Source organism: Bombus terrestris, chromosome 17 (genome assembly GCF_910591885.1).
Source record: "Bombus terrestris chromosome 17, iyBomTerr1.2, whole genome shotgun sequence".
NCBI classification, from domain to species: Eukaryota; Metazoa; Arthropoda; class Insecta; order Hymenoptera; family Apidae; genus Bombus; species Bombus terrestris.
Window position 1 is genome coordinate 11,449,958 of NC_063285.1, and position 18,548 is coordinate 11,468,505.

Consider the following 18,548-nt stretch of genomic DNA (forward strand, 5'->3'; position numbering starts at 1 on the left):
TTTAAGTCCAGGATCCAGGATCAAGATCCAGGAAACATATCAACAACTAATTTTCCAGAAATCGTCGTCTTATATTATATATGCTCTTTGCAATATTAAATGTATTTTATTACGAATGTTAATTATTTCACGTATTTATAAATGTACTACATACTACATACATGCTATTATCTATTACCTGTTTTAAAAACAAATATACTTCAAACATACATATTATATATATTTATATATACCTATATATATCTAATTACAATTTAATGATTTGTAAACATTAACGTCTTTTATTACTTAACTGTAATAATTTCTCAATTTCATTAAATATATACCCTTTTTGCTAACATTTCTTATTTCTTGTTAACAAAAAATAGTGATTTATAATGTTTTCTATGTTCCTAAATTTAAAATACATAAATATTGTCAATTATGTTTAATTAAAGAACTAATCAGATAATTTTATTTATTCGTTTTATATAACACATTAAAATAAAAAAACACTGAGAAAATTTGATCTAAAATGATAGGATATATTAAAGGAATTTTTGGAAAGTACTAAATATATTAACATTTACGTGTTTAGGTTGGTAGATAACCATTAAATGAAAGCTAGTAAAATACTATGCCGAACTGACATGATACGTAAGATCAAGACACATGTCAAAAATTATTATAATACACTTAATATAATAGAATCAACGTTAATTATTATAATAGATGTATTGTGTGACGCTATTGAATATTCCAAGAAATTGCGTTTTCTGTAGCATAAAACATATATTAATATATATAGTACATTGGAATGTTAAAAGACAAAATTTATGAAACAGAAAACAGGTCAAATGTTGAAAGAAATAAAAAGATATCAAAAAATTTCTAATTTAAGTAATTTCATCGTATATTAAAATTTTTTAAATAAAATATATTAAGCTAATAAATGAATATTTAAAACACATACACGCACGAATTATAAAATAAAATGGATGTGTTTACAAAGTTACGAAACACTGTTAGCAATACAATATCCAATACTGTTCAAAACACTGCATATGGTTTATCACAATTATCAAATGTCCTTCCTGGTAATCCAGTGACCAGAGAATTTGAAGTAACTGCTCATATAGCAAGTGCGGGACCATCGTTGCTATGGAAGGTTTACAATGGTTACAAAAAATCTACAAAGCAAGAAGCAGCGATATTTGTATTTGAAAAACGTATTTTGGATAAATTTTCCAGAAACGATAAAGAATTAATTTTAGAAACATTGAAAAGAGGTATCGCACAATTAACTAAATTACGTCATCCACAAATTTTAACTGTTCAACATCCTTTGGAGGAATCAAGAGATAGCTTAGCATTTGCCACTGAACCTGTATTAGCTAGTCTAGCTAATGTTTTAGGGAACCATAATAATTTACCACAACCATTACCAACAGCGTTAAAGGATTACAAGCTACATGACGTTGAAATTAAATATGGACTATTACAACTTGGAGAAGGTTTTACATTTTTACATGGAGATGTTAAATTATTGCACAGAAATCTATGTCCAGAATCTATTGTTGTAAATAGTCATGGAGCATGGAAAATTTTTGGGTTTGATTTTTGTGCTTTAAATCAAAGCGCCGAAGGTAAACAACCTCAGTGGTCTTACGTAGAATATGACATATCAGCTCCATCTATAGCCCAATCAAATTTGGATTATCAAGCACCAGAATGTATTTTGGCAAGTAGCGTGGGTACAGCTAGTGATATATTTTCTTTGGGAATGGTGATATATGTTTTACATTCTCCAAAGAATCTACTTCTTCATGAATCTAACAACGATTTATTGAAATGCAAACAGTTTTTAGAAAATTTTAAAAGTTCAAATATCGCTGATAGGTATCTTCCAACTTCGGAGAGCCTTAGAGATACAGTTAAATTGATGCTACATCATAATCCTGAATTAAGACCAGATGCTCATCAGTTCGTAAAGATTGATTACTTTACAGATATAGGTGTCAAAACCCTGAATTATTTAGACAAAATTTTTCAATGGGATAACTTACAGAAATCGCAATTTTACAAAGGATTACCTCAACTTTTAAAACAATTACCACATAGAGTTATATTACATAGAGTTCTTCCAGCTTTATACAAAGAATTGTTTAATCCTCCGATGATACCATTTGTTTTACCTAGTATAATCTATGCAATGGAAACAAGTTCTGTGGAAGAATTTAGAGAATATATTTTACCGAACATTAAATCAGTTTTAACATTAGATGATCCACCACAAATTAGCCTTGTTTTAATGCAACATGCGGATTTGTTATTAAGATTATGTACTACAGAAATAATAAAAACAGATATAGTCCCAATGTTATTACGTGCTTTAGAATCAGAATGGGAACAGTTACAAGAGTTATGTTTATCAGCTTTGCCTAATATTATAACAATGATCGAAGGACCAGTGATTAAAAATGCAATTTTACCTAGAATGAAAAAGATTTGTTTATATGGGAAGGAAAGCCGCAGGAAAAGTCTTGGAGTTAAAGTTAATTGTTTATTATGTCTTGCAAAAATGCTACCGCATTTCGATCGATGGCTTGTCCTTGATCAAGTGTTACCTTTTCTCCAAGAAATTCCACACTCTGGTGAACCTGCAATTCTTATGGCCATCATAGGTATTATATTACATTAAAATATTGATTTACATAGAATATTGAGTTACATAGCTAAGGTTAATATAAATAAAATAAATTAATTCATTTCTTATCAGGTATTTATAGAATGTTATTAAGCCACAGTAAATTGGGAACAAGTAAAGAAATATTAGCAACAAAGATCTTACCATTTTTATTGCCACTCTGTGTTGAACAAAATTTCAGTCTACCACAATACGAAATTCTCTCAAATCTCGTGACTGAAATGATAAATCGTGTAACATCAGAGCACAAAGAAGCTTTAAAACAATTAGATGCCATGCGTCGTGAGACCCAACAATTAGATCAAGAACTTTCACAAACCTCCACTATGTATAAAAATATTAATTCAAATAACGATGATGTAAATATAATTCCTATAGTTCCTACACCAAATACAAGCACAAGTTTAAAGTCTCTGCAAATTGAAAACGGATTGACAATGGATGATAAATTTCGGTTAGTAATAATACAAATTGTTATTTATTTTCTATTAATAAAGAGTTAAAAGAATTTTTTTTTTCTTTTTTGTGATTAAAGTATGGTTTTAGAAATGTAAGTTTTTAAAATTTGAAATATTTTTATTTACAGATTAGTTCAACAACAAGGAGCGCACCAAAGATTACAATCTCAAACGCCATTAACACCTACAATCGTTCAACCCACAAAACCTCCAGTAAAAGATTTAACTGATACTTTATTGAGATCTAATTTAGATCAACTAAATCTTTCAATGTCATGTTCAAAACCTGATTATTCGTGGAAATCGTCGAATTCAAATCAGTATCAGCACTTCAATTTACAAGGAATGAATGTAAAATTAAATCAGAAAGGAAATACTTGTGTTCCTAATTCAGTCATTCCTCGAAACAGTATTAATTATTCTATGAGTCAGGGAAATATTACAATTAATAAGTCAGAGTTTAATTCAAATGTAAATCCTAATACAAATAATTTTCCTATCAATCAGTTAGAATTTAATTCAAATCTGAATTCCAATTCAAATCAAAAAGTAGAAAAATTGCTACCTTATGATGTAATGGATCTACTTAGTTAATGATTTTACGGATGTAATACTGTATCATAATGTTTATTGTTACACAGGATAAGGATATTAATAAATTATGGATATTAATCTTTTATTATCCAATTTCTGAAATTTTAAGACAAAAGCATGTACACTTTTATCTAATCTTTTAATATTGAAATGTTTATATTATTATAATATGACATATTGTTATAATAACATATTATTACTCTTATATTATTATTAATACAATTCATATTAGGTACATATACTGAAAGTTATAAAGAATGTATGTACAATTGTTTACAGTATGTAATATATTTCTTTTCATGTAATACACTGTTTTAAATTACTTATCTTATTATTAAAAAAATTTTGTCACCATATAGAATTCTGTTAACATTTTAAAAGATCAAAGAAAGTAATACATATTTTTAGAAAGAAGATAATGATATTTGATAAATGTAAACATATGTTAGTAAAAAACATACAAACGTATGTCTATTACTGAATTTAAAATACGTGTACGTAATTCTTAATGTGTTTTGTAAATATCCAAAATAAATTAAAAATTATTACATCTTAATATCAAATATGTGTGCGTGTGTGTGTGTGTGCGTGTGTGTGTGTGTGTGTGTGTGTGTGTGTGTGCGCGCGCGCGCGCGCGCGCGCGCGCGTGTCTGTCATATATTCTAAATATAATATTTGAAGCAGCAAAATTAATATTAATGAATCTATATTGTATATACACATATAAAGCAAATTTTGATTCCTAGAATTCCTTGTGCTTATAGATAAGACCGATAAAATAAACACAGCATTGAAGCTAAACTATCGTCGTTTGGAACCGATCAAATTATTCCTTTGAATAATGGAGAATAACATTTTGTATAATTTTCATTTTCCTTTAATAGAATTGATTGCATTGAATGCCTCCAAAATAAAATTAAATAAGTTATTTATTTATATAATTATTGTTCTGAATAATCTCCTTTTCTTATTAGTTATTAGTGAGGGAAATTTTATAAACATTTTATGAGCATATAAAATATTAGAATACAAATTTTATAGGTATAATACATATATAATATATAACATGCATATAGTTGTACTTTAACGAAAATATAATATGCAAATACATATATGATTTATTACACAAATGTGATAAGAGTAATGTAGCATTTATTGTTGATTAACGTAACATAAATTAATTCTTCTTTAATTGAAATGTTTTAAAATATTAATTGCTAAAATCTTTTTTAACTGGTAGAAGTGCAAAAGCATCTTACGTCAATGCGATCCTGTATCTAACACGTGAATATACATGTGCATTCGTACGTTCAATAGCAAATCATAATATTATTTTCATTTTTTATGTATTTTCATTATACATAATTAGTTTCATTTTAATAAAATATATCTGAAACTTAACAATAGATAATGTCACAACTATTGACAGATTTTTGTGGGTTTATGTACAATGTGATTTTATAATTTGCAAATAACGAGGTTAAGTAGAAAAATACAATAATAAAGAACTGTTTATTAGAATTAAAATTAGCACATTTTGTTTGATTTAATTGAATCGTTTACCGCATTATTTAATATTGACAATTAAATAATTTTTTTTTTCATTTCTGTAGCTAATAGTTCAGTATAAAATATACACATTCCAAGCTTATAATCGGTAATTGTGATTGAACATACTTGTTAACGTAAATAAATAGATTTTTACTTTGTAATGTTACAAATCAGGACATATTTCTTCAAATGCATTAATAGAAATATAAACTCACATGGTGCACTATCAAATAATAAGCATTGTACTATAAATTTATTAACAATGCAGCAAAGGGAGAAGACAAAAAAATTCTTGCTGCATTTTAATGCAAAGTTAAAGGTATGTAAAACATTTATGGATAAAATGAATGAATGTTAAATAAATAATAAATAGTTATATATTAAAACGTAATAATGTTGATAATGATTTTCTTAAAAATTAATATCTTAAAACAGGTACTTGGTAGCGGGGCAGCTGGGGCCCCATCTTGTATATATCTTTTAACTGATAATAGTAATTACATGTTTAATTGTGGAGAAGGTACTCAACGCTTAGGTCAAGAACATCAGTGTAAATTATCCAAAGTACAAAATATATTTGTAACATATTCTTCTTGGAAAAATCTTGGAGGTATTCCAGGTTCTCTTTTAACAGCACAAGCCGATGGCGTAACACAAATAAATATTCATGGCCCAGAAGTATTTGATGACTATATAAAAGCAATTAAACCATTTGTGCATTTATCAAATTTAAAAATTACTTATCCCTTAATCGACGAATCTAAACCATATGAGGATCATGTAATGAGAGTTTCATATGTACCTATAACAAAAGTTTTAAAAGATACTAAAGAAAGTTCTTCAGATTTGGTAGATAAAGAATATCATATAAATGCAAATCATAAGAGAGTTATAGATGAAGAAACAGACAAACAAAACATTAATACAGAAAAGAAAATGAAAAGCACTCCACATTTAATATGTTATATCTGTGAAGTCCATCCACGACGTGGAAAATTAATAATAGATAAATGTATAAATTATGGTATACCACCTGGACCACTTTTAGATATATTAAAGCATGGAAGGGATATTACTAAACCAGATGGGACTGTTGTTAGAAGTAAAGATGTAGTACAACCAGACACACCTAAAACCACCTTCATAGGTACTTTTGAAAATATATAACCATATCTCTAGTGTGTACACAGTTTAAATATTATCCAACACATATTAAGTTATTAACTTACTTCTTCAGTTTTTAATAATTTGTAATATTTATAAATAATTAAAAAGTGTTTTCTAGAAAGCAAAGATATTTTTAGGTATCTATTATAACTGCGTCTAATTAATATGTCAAATTATGATTTTTTCTACTACTAAAAATTTTAAGTATATTCTTAAAAACTATATTTAGTTTTAGAATGTCCGACGGAAGAATATTTGGATTCCATTCTAAATCATCCTACTTTCTTAAAATATCAACAGACAGAATCAACGAAAGGAGAATATGAAGTATTTTGCATATTTCATTTTACTCCTGAAAACATTTTCACTACTCAACGATATCAAGATTGGTTAAAAAAATTTTCTTCAAATACTGAACACATAGTTTTAAACAATGAAAATACTTGCATGGGCAGCGAAGCTGTTTATAAAAATCAATATTTATTAAATATGTTGCATCCTGAAATATTTCCTCTATTAAATAAGGATTGTTTTGAAAAAGATAAAGAAGTAAGTTATATTAATGATGTTATTTATTTATTTAGCTTAAAAAAATAATATATCAAGAATTTTATATGATTAAATACTTGGAAAATTTTTTATTTCAGACTCAAAGTAATAATATCCATCGTGCAAGAACAGCACAGACATTAGAAGTACGTCCAGTACCAAACTGTTTACTTAATGCTGAAATTTACAAAGAACCAAAGACATATATTGACGAAGTTTTACAAATTCCTGACTTTACAAATGTTTTAAAAGAATTAAAAACAGTTATTAGCAAAAAATCAGCAGAACTTAATTTAGATACTATTTCGGATTATCCACGAATTGTGATGTTAGGTACTGGTTGTAGTGTACCGAATAAAGTTAGAAATACAAGCAGTATTCTTTTACGAATTAATAAGGATTGTAGCATTTTATTGGATTGTGGAGAAGGTACCCTCGCCCAAATTGTTAGGTTTTTTGGAGCTTCGGAAAGTCTCAACATTTTACGTACTATTAAGGTATATTAGTTATACTTTAAAATGATAACTAATGAAACCTATCTGTCTAATATTCAGCTTTCTGGAAAAAAATATAAGACTAATCTTCTTTCTTTTTCAGGCTGTTTATATATCACACATACATGCAGATCACCATTTAGGACTCATGGGTGTGCTTTTAAAAAGGAAAGAGGTCACAGATGAAATGTTGTATTTGATGGCACCAAAGTGTATGACCCCTTGGTTGAATTATTATAATGGCCAATTTGAATCTGTTGTACAGCAATATATTTTAGTGCACAATGATGATTTGTATTTAAATTCTCATAAGTTATCAAAATATTTTGAAATTACACTTTACAATAAATTAAATATTAATGAAATAAACACAATTTATGTTACTCATTGTAAGGAAGCATATGGTATTGCTATCACTCTTCAGGATAACAAAAAAATCGTTTATAGGTAAGATAAATAAAATGCTGGTCATAAAATTAATTAATATGATATATCAATAATTTTATAAACAGAATCCTATGCTTTATTTCAGCGGTGATACTATATTTTGTCAAAATCTTATAAAATTAGGACAAAATTGTGATTTATTAATTCATGAAGCAACCATGGAAAGCGGTCTTGAAGCATTAGCAAAAAGTAAATTGCATTCAACGACTTCTGAAGCGATAAGAGTTGGAAAATTTATGAGTGCAAAATTCATTTTACTAACGCACTTTAGTCAACGTTATTCAAAGATTCCTTTTATTCCAGACAAAGAAGCAAATGTTGGAATTGCTTATGATAATATGGAGTTTAGATTGCCGCAATTATCATTGTTGCCTCTTTTCTATCCGTGTATAAAAGTAATGTTTAATGAATATAATAAAGTATTGAATGAATAAACACTGAATACTATAAATTCTTCTTCTCCTTCTAAAAATGTTAAACGAAATATGTTCATTACCAATATTACATATACACATGTATATGACGTTTTAAAATTAATTCTAAGCTGCAAAATAAATTAGTATATAATTGATACATGGTTAAAAAGTACAAGTTATTATTTAAAATAAATGTATAGCGTATTATTAAGTATATTGCACAAGAGTACAAAAAACAAGACATGATTCGTTAAATCAAATGAATTTTTCTTAAATAATCAATCAAGCAAAATATTTTATTACTATATTATTGGAGTTATTTGAAAGGTTACAATCCTGGAAAGATGGTAATGTTTGAAAAATTTTAATAAACAAATGTTTAATAGCAGAATTTATTGCTTACATAATGCATTTAGTTTATCCCGCTTTCCTCAGTACGATAAATAACGTAAATTACAGGTAATATCGCTGAAATAACGACCTTAATATCAACCTTGTTTGTGTATAAAAAAATAGAGAGCAGATAAAAAAGGTATTATATAAAAGGTAAAAAGCATATCGAAAAATAATTTTTCTCTTTTTTGTCGAATATCAATATTATTAATACATATTAAACATATTGAAACTCGACAAAGGAAAGAAAAATCTTACCTATAAGCTAATCGATAAATTACACGCCCATAGAACTAATACTAATCGATATATAAAATTTATGGTTTTAATGTTTCTTAAACGGGCTGTGACTTATGTTTTTTTCGTAGAAATAGCTGTAAGAATGTTTTGACCATTGCACAGCTCACGGAATGTGAATTTCTTATACAGAAAAAGCGTGATCTCAAATTATACAGATTAATTCGATTATTGCATCGATTTCTTCAAAGACATTGTACACTAGATAGCAAGTTTACATTAGTGACATACTTGTGCGTTTATGTTAGTAGCGTATGGTTCAATAATGAAAAGGAAATATGTTTATTATATGGAATGATTACTTTTATCAACTGAAACACTATGTATATTACTTATTGACAATCTTCGAAATATGCTGTCTAGTGTATGAATTGCTTTATAGGAATTCAACATTAGTTAGTTATTACTGATATGAATATATTAATATGAAGACTAGAAAGCAGAATTTTTTTTAAATACTTAAATGATCGGTAAAGTTCTTCATATTGTTTATTTTACCTTAGAAAGGAAATTATTAGCAGGGTATTTCTCAATGATTACACAGTGAAGCTACCAATTAAAAGAAGTTGTAAAATGTCAAAACTATCTTTACATTAACAACTGATATAAGAAACTTTTTTATTAGTTTCAATTAAAGATACCGTGATTGTAAGAGTAAGGAGGTTTAATATATACATAATAACATTCTTACATAAAATTACCGATCAGTTAAGTATTAAATATTGAACAATAAATAATATTGCAAACAATACATTAAATCAAAGAAAGTAAGTTTTAATTTACATGATCAAATATTATTCAATTACTCTATGATCGAAAGACATGTTAAATCATGTTAAATTTTTCTTTAAATTATTAAAGTACGATGTAATAACCGCTAATTATTCTGTAAACATGCGAATGATCAGTCTTATACGGTATTTTATGAATAGGAGAATTCGTAGTTAGAAGTATAAAAAAATCGTAAAAAATTAATTTGACGATGTACTTCTAATTAAGTACTCGGTAGGAGCTCTTCCCGTACTTGTAAATATTAGATTAGATTACACTCGAAGCTATAAAAAGGGCAATGGATTTTAGCTATGTTCTTTTAAATCTATACTTTGCGTTACTTTTTAATACATTTCATTTCTCATACTAAAACATACGAGCATAAAAAATAGAAGTTGTTTAACCCTGCAACAAAGTCCTTGGCCTAAATTGCTTATTTTTTCTTCAACCTTTTTATGAAAAATTAGAATATCTATATCTACTAAATATAACTTCTTTAAATGTATAAAGAGTGAATTGATTGAATAAAATTTTAAAAGAACATAGCATAGACATGATCGTTTAGTTGATTAAAATTCCCACTTTGTAGCAGATTCATAATCTGTTTCTCCAAGACGCAACGCTCCGTTCTTTCCTGCGGTAAGATATCTTCCATCGCTATGTTTAATACAAATACGAGAAGGTTCTCGTAATTCTAGATAGAATCCATCGGAAGGTATATCAGAATCTACGGTTACGCCTTCGCTATCTGCGTGCCAGTACTTGCCATTTTGACCTGAAATAAAATTTACTTTTCATGAAAAAGTACTTTGTAAGGCCTAATTTTTTAAAAGTCTAGTTGACGTTTGAAATACATTTATTGAATTAATATTACATTCTAAAGTTAAAATTTTCAATTTTTCGTAATAAAAGAAAATTTCCGGTAAATTTGTATTATTTAAAACTATAATAACTGTAACTTTTCCATATTGACGTAGATACATTGTTAAGATAATTAATGAATAAGTTTGTTACCTTTAAATCTAACAATTCCACGTTCACATCTTTCTACTCTAATAGTTTCATAGATAGCTTTGTTGCATTCTAATTTTGAACTAGCTGCACTTTTGGGCCCTACAAATCCTTGTTCACAACGTAATACTAAAACAGGTCTGTTCATCAAATAGAAATAATATTTGCTAACATCTGAATCCAATCCGTTTACAGAATCGGCATTAGCATAAAGATGGCCAGAACGCTTTGTTGCTAAAAATTTGCCGTTGTTAGCACGTAGGGCCACTGTACCATCCTCCGATTGCCAAATCAAATCAAACAAAGCATTGGAAGAACGCTTGTGTTCTGATGCCTGAATTCCACCTCCTGCTTCAAGACTCCAGTAACGATCTTGCATGGTACGTACATACCATCTTTTAGTTACACGATCAAATTCTAACTGGAAAGTTTCATGTCCAGAAATTTCATCTTGATTAGCTGTCACATCAACTCCTGGAATCACGATGAATACTATTATCATATGAAAAGACTTCCGAGAATGACATTAATTAGTGATTGTAGTTAATTGATATTAGCCGAATAAACTGAAATTTACAATTAAAAAAAATACATACTTGTTTAATTTAATAATAACTATTAAATAATACAATTTAATAATTACATATTATAAACCTATCAAATAAGATAATTAGGCCATGTAAATTGAAGGTACCTTGTTTCACAGATACATATCGTTGATTTAAAGCAGCAACGAAAGAGGCTTGTGGTAATGATTCTTCCAAAGAAAACAATTCGTCTCTGGTCACAGTTGTTGATCTTGATTTTAGAACAGCCTTACTTCCAATAGGTGCCAAATATGCCCCATACAAATCTCTAATTAATCAAAATTTACGTTTTTATGCTAGTTATAATCTTTAAGGCAACTAAAAAATCACATAAACTATAAAGATATAACATACATGATGACGGGTAACCAAAATTTATTTGAATAAAAAATATCTTATTTGTATTAATGCATTTTGTTTATGAATCAAAGTGTATATAAATAATTAAATTATTCTGTCATACTTATATAATAGTTGTAATATAATATAGTATAAGATATAAACAATCCTTTCAGTAATATTTATGAGGAAATATTTTAACGTCATACTATAATAATAAAAGATGTATTGATAACTCTAACCTAAGTGCAAGTAATCCAGCATGAAATTCAGCAGCATAAAGGCAATCCCGGGTACAAGAATCCAAAAGTTTTCCATCGCGCGCCAAATATTTATTGTTACAAGTATGTAGAGCATAGTGACCACCTTCAAATTTGGAATGTTCTTCGCCATCATCTTCTATTGAAGCAGGACGAAATTCTAAAGTAAAAAGTGTATCCTCTCCCCATGGAACTGGTGCATCTACATGAATTTCATCTTGCGTTGCACTTAAGTGAGCAAAACGTTTTCTTCCGGCAGATTTTAAATTTACCTAGAACATATTTATATAACAAATTAAAATTAATTTGAAATACATTTTAAAATAATGTAATATATACTTTTTTATTATAATATGCATAAAAAAGGCAAAACTCTTATTAAGTATTGATGAAAATTAAGTTAATTTTTATAGATATATTTAATCTAACATACAATATTATGATGGAATATTAATAAATATTATCATTTCTCTTAACTATAAGAAATAATTTTCACATAATTTATGATTTTAATTTGATTTAAAAAAAAAATTTTTGATTTCTTAAAAAATTATTGCAATATCAAAATCACTTCATTCTTTATAAGATTTTTAAGAATCTATAAAAACATATTATGTTAATGATCATCAATTTGCGCATTTAGTAAATACATTTATCTTCATTAATCTTTTTATTTGCATCTATTTTAGAATATTTGAAAATCTTTGTCATCTTGCTCAAGGTCATGTGATGACATGGTATTGTATGTTATTGGATTTTGACCTTATGTATTACATTATAATGATAAGAAATATTGGTGTCTTAAAATCTTGAGGAATTGAGAAAATTTTTTTTCTTTTCTTCAAAACATAATATTTTCTTCTGACATCTTCTCCTATTGTCAAAAATAAGTGAAATATTGAGGATGATCAAGTTATATTATTAATCTATATATCGATAAATATAATTATATTAGTTCTAAGCTTTTAATTTCTGATTCCGTAATATATAAGAAAATTATTTACCTGAGGTCTAGCAGCAAGATGTACCAGCCAATATTCTGCTTCACTGGGGGCTTTGGCCATACATTTAAGTTCATCCTGACTAGAACCCAGGAAATATCCTCTTTGAATATTCTTCAGAGCCCACCTTCCACTTCCTAATAAATTATAATCAATAATTTAATATAAAAATTAATAAGAGAAGTTTTTTTAACTTATTTAATATTCTTTAAATATTTTATATAGAACTATTTTCAATTCAAATATTTTGCTATTCTATTCCAATGTGTACAACCTGCACTTGCAGATTGTTTCCTATTATTAACAAAAACTAAAAATTAATAATAAAAATAAATTATATTATTATATCAAATAAAAATGTTATATACCATCTGAAGCTAGTTGTATTTGGAAGGCGCAACCAGGATCACTAGGATCTTCTGCTTCACAAGTAACATTTCCAAACTGATCCACTGCTAAATAACGATCCAAATGGGATCGAAGGAAAACCTGTTGTTCACTACCTTCTAGAGTCCACAATTGTTTTTTCTTTAAACTTGAACCATTTGCGTTAATTTTAAATCCAAAAGTTTCAGCCGTAAGATACTTAAACTTTCCGTTTATTAATCCAACCTACAATAAATTAAATAAATATTTTTAAAAATCAACTTTAAAATGTCTGATCCAATTAGATTAGTTTAATTTAATTGCAATATACACAATTCAATATTATTTAGTTATTATTAAATTAAAATATTATTAAAATAAACATTAAATCTCCTTTTTATCGCTCTTAGTTTATTATTTTGAGTTTCAATTCATACAAGTTTCAAATTAAATATTCTTCGTAAATGCAAACTAAAACAATTTCTAAGCATTTTAAAACTGAGATAATATATGAAGCATAAACATATATAATAATATTAATTTTTTATAACTAATATATATATATCGTTTTCAATGATTGATAATTACCGTCCATCCTGATTTTTCGCTTGCATTTTCAGGACCGACATTTTCAGCACCGTTAGCCTGCATTGTTTATTTCAGCGATTCGGTCGCTATACAGAAACACGTGTCGCAAAAACTCTTCGATTGATTATGCTGTTAAATAGAAACTACGTATACAATAAACATATAAATAGAAAGGTAATAAATGTTAGAAGATACGCTATTGATACGCTATTAATACGCTATTAAATTATTTAGAATGAAAATAAGAAACGTTTATAAGTACACTCAGAAATATTCGAACATTTATCGCAAAATCTTTTTATGAATATATTATGTGCATTATGTGAAACCTTTTGAAATTTCGTTAGCACTAGAACGAAATGCGATTATCGTGATTATAATATTAACATTTGAAATCAATCCGAAAATGTTTATAGAAGTTAGGTACAAGACATATATTATAACAAGCACTTAATGAGTAATTAGTATATACAGATATAAATTAATATACATTAGTAACGGTCTTAAACATGCAGTTAATGTTAAAGATGATCTGACTATAGTTATATTGTGGCTTGTTAATACTTTGTGAAGTATATGCTTCCAAGAAATATCCTGTAACTTCCATGTACATTTTCAGATCCGTTCCAAATTTTACTAACATAATTACGACAGTCGTATCTCGTTACGGTACTAATGAGATTTCAAACTATTTTGCATAATATACGCATAAAATGTTTCTAGAATTGCTGAAATACTCTCGTGAGCCACTGTATATAGATACAGTGTATCTTACAACGGTATAACCATCTTATTTGTGTTTCAGGATTGAAATTGTTTTACACGAGCATACACATATAACCCTGATCTCCCCGGAAAGATAATTTCTAAAATACAGTTCCCAACTTAGAATATCACTTTTATCCTGAAATTTTGTCCTCTCCTAAAGCATATTTTATTTTCAACCCTCAACTTGGTGACTCATTTGTACGTGTTTCCGCCTGGGTGGGGCCAACTTCTTCTATATGAAAATGTTAACAGTACTGTTTCGTGCTTTATCAATTACTTTTTTTTGTTCACGGGCGAAACTTAATAATTTCTATTGATCGTCTATTTTCTTTAATCGTAAAAGAAGTATATTGTACTTTTTTTCCATAAATTCTAACGCACTTTATTCCATGCTATGACAGTTCTTCAATATCATTACCTTGATTAGATATTGTAAAGCAAAAGACATGTAATTAAGTATGCGTTAAATGCAAAATAGGTGAAGAAATTATATATAAAGAAAATTAATCTTTTTTCATCGTTTGATTTATTTATACCTTTTTTCCCCTGTTGTTTTATTATCGTAGTAAATATTTATTTAATGAAAATTTGTAGTAAAAATTATTTCAATTACTACTTACTAATTACTACAAATGACTAATTTTTGATAACCTTTTTATACCTATTCGCTATATTATTGGGCGATATAATTACATTCATATAAATGTATGTAATATTATATCTTAAATTCTTGCTAAATTACTAACAACAAGGATAGGAACTATACAAAAAAATGTAAGAGTATAAGACTCAAAAATCGGTTAATTAAACCGTAATGCAAAATCAATAACACGATACGAAAGCCAGAACAATGACTGGCGTTTCATCCACCCAGCTTGACAAAGCTATCTTTAAATTGTAAATTGTAAGCTGTAAGTCGATTAAAGTGACAGAATAATAACAAATAGTAAAGATCGAAGGTTCAAGTAGAATTATGGAAGAATAAAAAAAGAAATAATCGAATAAATCGAATAAAGTAACATTAAACTGAAAGATTCTAAATAATACTTTGTTTAATAAATATCAAGAAAAATTAGATAGAAAATGAAAAATAATTATTTTTAAAAAGGCAATTAAATACAATGACCAAAGTATAATATACAGTTATTATGCGAACTTCCTTCAATCATCCAATAATCAGTAAATATTAAATAAATAATATGTTTTTACATATCTATAGCTTAAATTCATAATTTTTATTAATAAATATATGACATACATGTATAATAAAGATAATTTAAATAAATTGATTTAAATAAAGCATTATGATTTTGTTGCCAAGTAAATCAAATATACTCACTAGACAAGAAGGAAGGCAGATATATGTGCAAGTCTTGAGAAAACACTAAAAAACAGACAGAGGAAAGTACCGCAAGAGAGGTACGAGTCACGAGCGACGAATTATATTCGTCACAACAAAGATACCCAGCCAGCAACTGACTTTGGATCGCTTGTTCTTCTCAGTTTGTGTTAAGGATCCTTCAGGAGTTCTTACGCATGCGCAAAATCTGATCCCATCGTCGAATCAGGACTGTCTATAGAACGCAATATTGTTGGAGATATCCTAAGATTCTTTTATTCCTTACCCTTATCGTTATTTTTATTGGTTATATTTATTATGAAAATTACTTGACGTCCTAATAATAATTTATATAATATATGGTATGTATTGGCACTTATCGTGTAGATAGATGAATATTTTCATACAATAAATGTAACAGATAGAGTGCGCGTCTTTAAATTCATACGGCCCTGCGAAATTTTACCAGAATATCGCGCGTGCGCCGTTTTAATAAGGGGGTCGTGAACGATAGAGGATATAGAAAGAGGAAAAGGTGGGGAATGAGCATACATCGAACTGTCGACTTTCCGGAGGACTGTGAACCACAGATCGACGACCCTACTACCTTTATGATAGTTATTTCCCCAATAATACTTTACGATGACAGTTCTCGACTTTCTTCAATTTATCCATTTCTCGCAATAATTTTCTTTTTGCTTAATTTATATTTCTTTCTTGTGAAACTTTCAAAATATTTGTTAGATGTATTTACTACTGCTCAAAAGTATTAGAGCACTAGACACTGACTTATTTTTGAGAAGATGTGCCTTAATTACAAAATTATGAACAAATTGAATTGTAATGACTTTATGCTTTATAATCATAATATGAATAATAGTATATTGGAACTTGACTTAATTGATTTTTGAAAATTAATATGCAATAATAAAACTGGTCTTTCCAACTGTCAGGTCTTATGAGATTATTTTGTTACCAGACAAACACTTTAGCTTCAAATCATAAAAAATGTAACAGTAGTTTATTGAAATGTTTTCAATACTAAACATATTATATTAAGTATTCAATGAAAAATCACTTTAGATTCTATTAATGCCAGCTTTATGTAATAGTGTATTGAATAATGTTTTTCTGTGATTTATATTTTTATTTGTATAAATTGAATTATACGAAACAGTTTGTATTTTGTTTATATATTATTTGCAATCAATTGTAGGACGTCATTGTCATTTTTATTTTTCTAATGTCTTAAAATGAATACATTTTCATCGATTTATTAATATATAATAACATTTTTTAATTATATTCTCCTCATAAAGAAATACACATTTAATGTAATTAGGAATTTAATCCTAGCTTCTTAGACAGTTTACAGTTAAACGATATACAGTTATTTCGTCCTCTTTATATTCGATATAGACTTTCTGCCATAATTACCTTTTTCAAAGGCCATTTAAAATTTCATCAATTTAAACTGGTAAACGGTACATACTTCTCCTTGAATTGAATAAATTTGTTTTTGATCTGCAACGTTTGGGATCGGATTTAAAATAAGCAAAATAACAATGGCATCTATTTAGAAATAAATATCCCATATTTTTTTTTTTAATTTTCCACATTCTTTTTCTTGGATTGTTATTTTCTTAGAATTGTGTAAGCTTAACTTTGAATCAAATGTTCTCAACTGTAGCTCAAATGATGTCGATGAAGCATATATATATACACCTTATATACTTTTTCACGGAAATCAATTTCTAAGAAAATAATTTTTAATTTCATTTCGCTGCGTAATCGAAATCATTCGTTTTAACTAAGCATGTTCATTTATTTTCGAATAATGAGATATTCATTCCTTGAAATTTCGTAATATGTTTAACATTATATGTCATTACCCATCAGTAAAACAAGGTCAACAGTGTTTGACTATTAAAAGTTTATATAAATCAATCGGATATTCAGAATTTCATCTTATGTTTCATTCAGGAAGTTAAAAACTTTGGAGCGTATCTAATAAGAGGTTTACACTAATTTGATTTTCTTCGCAAATCGCGGACGCAGAACAGCTCTGAATTTCTTTCATTTACTATTAAACTTGAACTTTTAGTAATTAGTAACTACTAACTTTTATTTAGATACATATACCATTATATAGACATATGTCCATGCATGGTATAGTTTCATTATATTACAATTGGTGCCTTTATTTCGAAATTTAATATAAAAAATTATACAGGTACTTGTAAATAAAAATTTACGCGCAAATGTTTTGTTTCGCGATGTGCATTATTTATATCAATTAGTATTTTATCATAATTACAATCAACATCATGTGAATAACTTGATTATAGATATGCGTGGTTAAATTTTGTGTGAATTTGTATGATAAAAAAGATATACACTTATATAGGTAACAATATTTTTCAAACTATAATTACAATAAATGTTATAACTTTCACGTATTAGGAT

The 18,548-nt window shown here is 27.4% G+C and overlaps 3 protein-coding genes across 7 annotated transcripts; 2 read left to right on the top strand and 1 right to left on the bottom strand.

Annotated features, from left to right (window-relative positions):
- Window positions 1–877: 877 nt before the first annotated feature.
- LOC100649038 (SCY1-like protein 2) lies at window positions 878–3,826 on the top strand. The gene is made up of 3 exons (XM_003402034.4): window positions 878–2,663; window positions 2,759–3,140; window positions 3,273–3,826. The coding sequence occupies exons 1-3, from the start codon at window positions 974–976 to the stop codon at window positions 3,736–3,738; spliced, it is 2,538 nt and encodes an 845-aa protein (XP_003402082.1). The 5' UTR covers window positions 878–973; the 3' UTR covers window positions 3,739–3,826.
- A 1,038-nt stretch (window positions 3,827–4,864) lies between these two features.
- Window positions 4,865–8,388, top strand: LOC100643867 (ribonuclease Z, mitochondrial). 4 transcript variants are annotated; one of them, XM_012317963.3, is made up of 7 exons: window positions 4,865–5,217; window positions 5,352–5,608; window positions 5,725–6,436; window positions 6,686–7,005; window positions 7,104–7,502; window positions 7,603–7,946; window positions 8,032–8,388. In XM_012317963.3, exons 2-7 carry the CDS (start codon window positions 5,450–5,452, stop codon window positions 8,378–8,380), a joined length of 2,283 nt encoding a protein of 760 aa, XP_012173353.2. In that variant the 5' UTR covers window positions 4,865–5,217; window positions 5,352–5,449; the 3' UTR covers window positions 8,381–8,388. The 4 variants fall into 4 exon arrangements, with proteins under 4 accessions (XP_012173353.2, XP_020723067.2, XP_012173354.2 ...); XM_020867408.2 differs by having other exon boundaries at window positions 5,464–5,608; XM_012317964.3 differs by having other exon boundaries at window positions 4,865–5,042.
- A 350-nt stretch (window positions 8,389–8,738) lies between these two features.
- Window positions 8,739–16,263, bottom strand: LOC100648492 (protein singed). Of its 2 annotated transcripts, none has more exons than XM_012317961.3 (8): window positions 16,083–16,263; window positions 13,976–14,118; window positions 13,390–13,633; window positions 13,025–13,158; window positions 12,003–12,292; window positions 11,529–11,689; window positions 10,838–11,308; window positions 8,739–10,598 (listed from the first exon to the last, which is right to left on the bottom strand). In XM_012317961.3, exons 2-8 carry the CDS (start codon window positions 14,036–14,038, stop codon window positions 10,393–10,395), a joined length of 1,569 nt encoding a protein of 522 aa, XP_012173351.1. In that variant the 5' UTR covers window positions 14,039–14,118; window positions 16,083–16,263; the 3' UTR covers window positions 8,739–10,392. The 2 variants fall into 2 exon arrangements, with proteins under 2 accessions (XP_012173351.1, XP_003402078.1); XM_003402030.4 differs by having other exon boundaries at window positions 13,976–14,104; window positions 16,083–16,262.
- Between the last annotated feature and the right edge of the window lie 2,285 nt (window positions 16,264–18,548).

What these genes read in the sequence shown, in the direction of transcription:
- LOC100648492 (XM_012317961.3), bottom strand. Translation starts at nt 14,038, where the DNA reads ATGCAGGCTAACGGTGCTGAAAATGTCGGTCCTGAAAATGCAAGCGAA. An exon ending in GCGAAAAATCAGGATGGACG is followed by an intron (nt 13,634 to 13,975) that starts GTAATTATCAAT and finishes AATTTATTGTAG; the next exon opens with GTTGGATTAATAAACGGAAA. An exon ending in ATCTTGCTGCTAGACCTCAG is followed by an intron (nt 12,293 to 13,024) that starts GTAAATAATTTT and finishes AATATGTTCTAG; the next exon opens with GTAAATTTAAAATCTGCCGG.
- LOC100649038 (XM_003402034.4), top strand. Translation starts at nt 974, where the DNA reads ATGGATGTGTTTACAAAGTTACGAAACACTGTTAGCAATACAATATCC. An exon ending in AATTCTTATGGCCATCATAG is followed by an intron (nt 2,664 to 2,758) that starts GTATTATATTAC and finishes ATTTCTTATCAG; the next exon opens with GTATTTATAGAATGTTATTA. An exon ending in ACAATGGATGATAAATTTCG is followed by an intron (nt 3,141 to 3,272) that starts GTTAGTAATAAT and finishes TTTTATTTACAG; the next exon opens with ATTAGTTCAACAACAAGGAG.
- LOC100643867 (XM_012317963.3), top strand. Translation starts at nt 5,450, where the DNA reads ATGTTACAAATCAGGACATATTTCTTCAAATGCATTAATAGAAATATA. An exon ending in ATTTTAATGCAAAGTTAAAG is followed by an intron (nt 5,609 to 5,724) that starts GTATGTAAAACA and finishes ATCTTAAAACAG; the next exon opens with GTACTTGGTAGCGGGGCAGC. An exon ending in AACAAAAAAATCGTTTATAG is followed by an intron (nt 7,947 to 8,031) that starts GTAAGATAAATA and finishes GCTTTATTTCAG; the next exon opens with CGGTGATACTATATTTTGTC.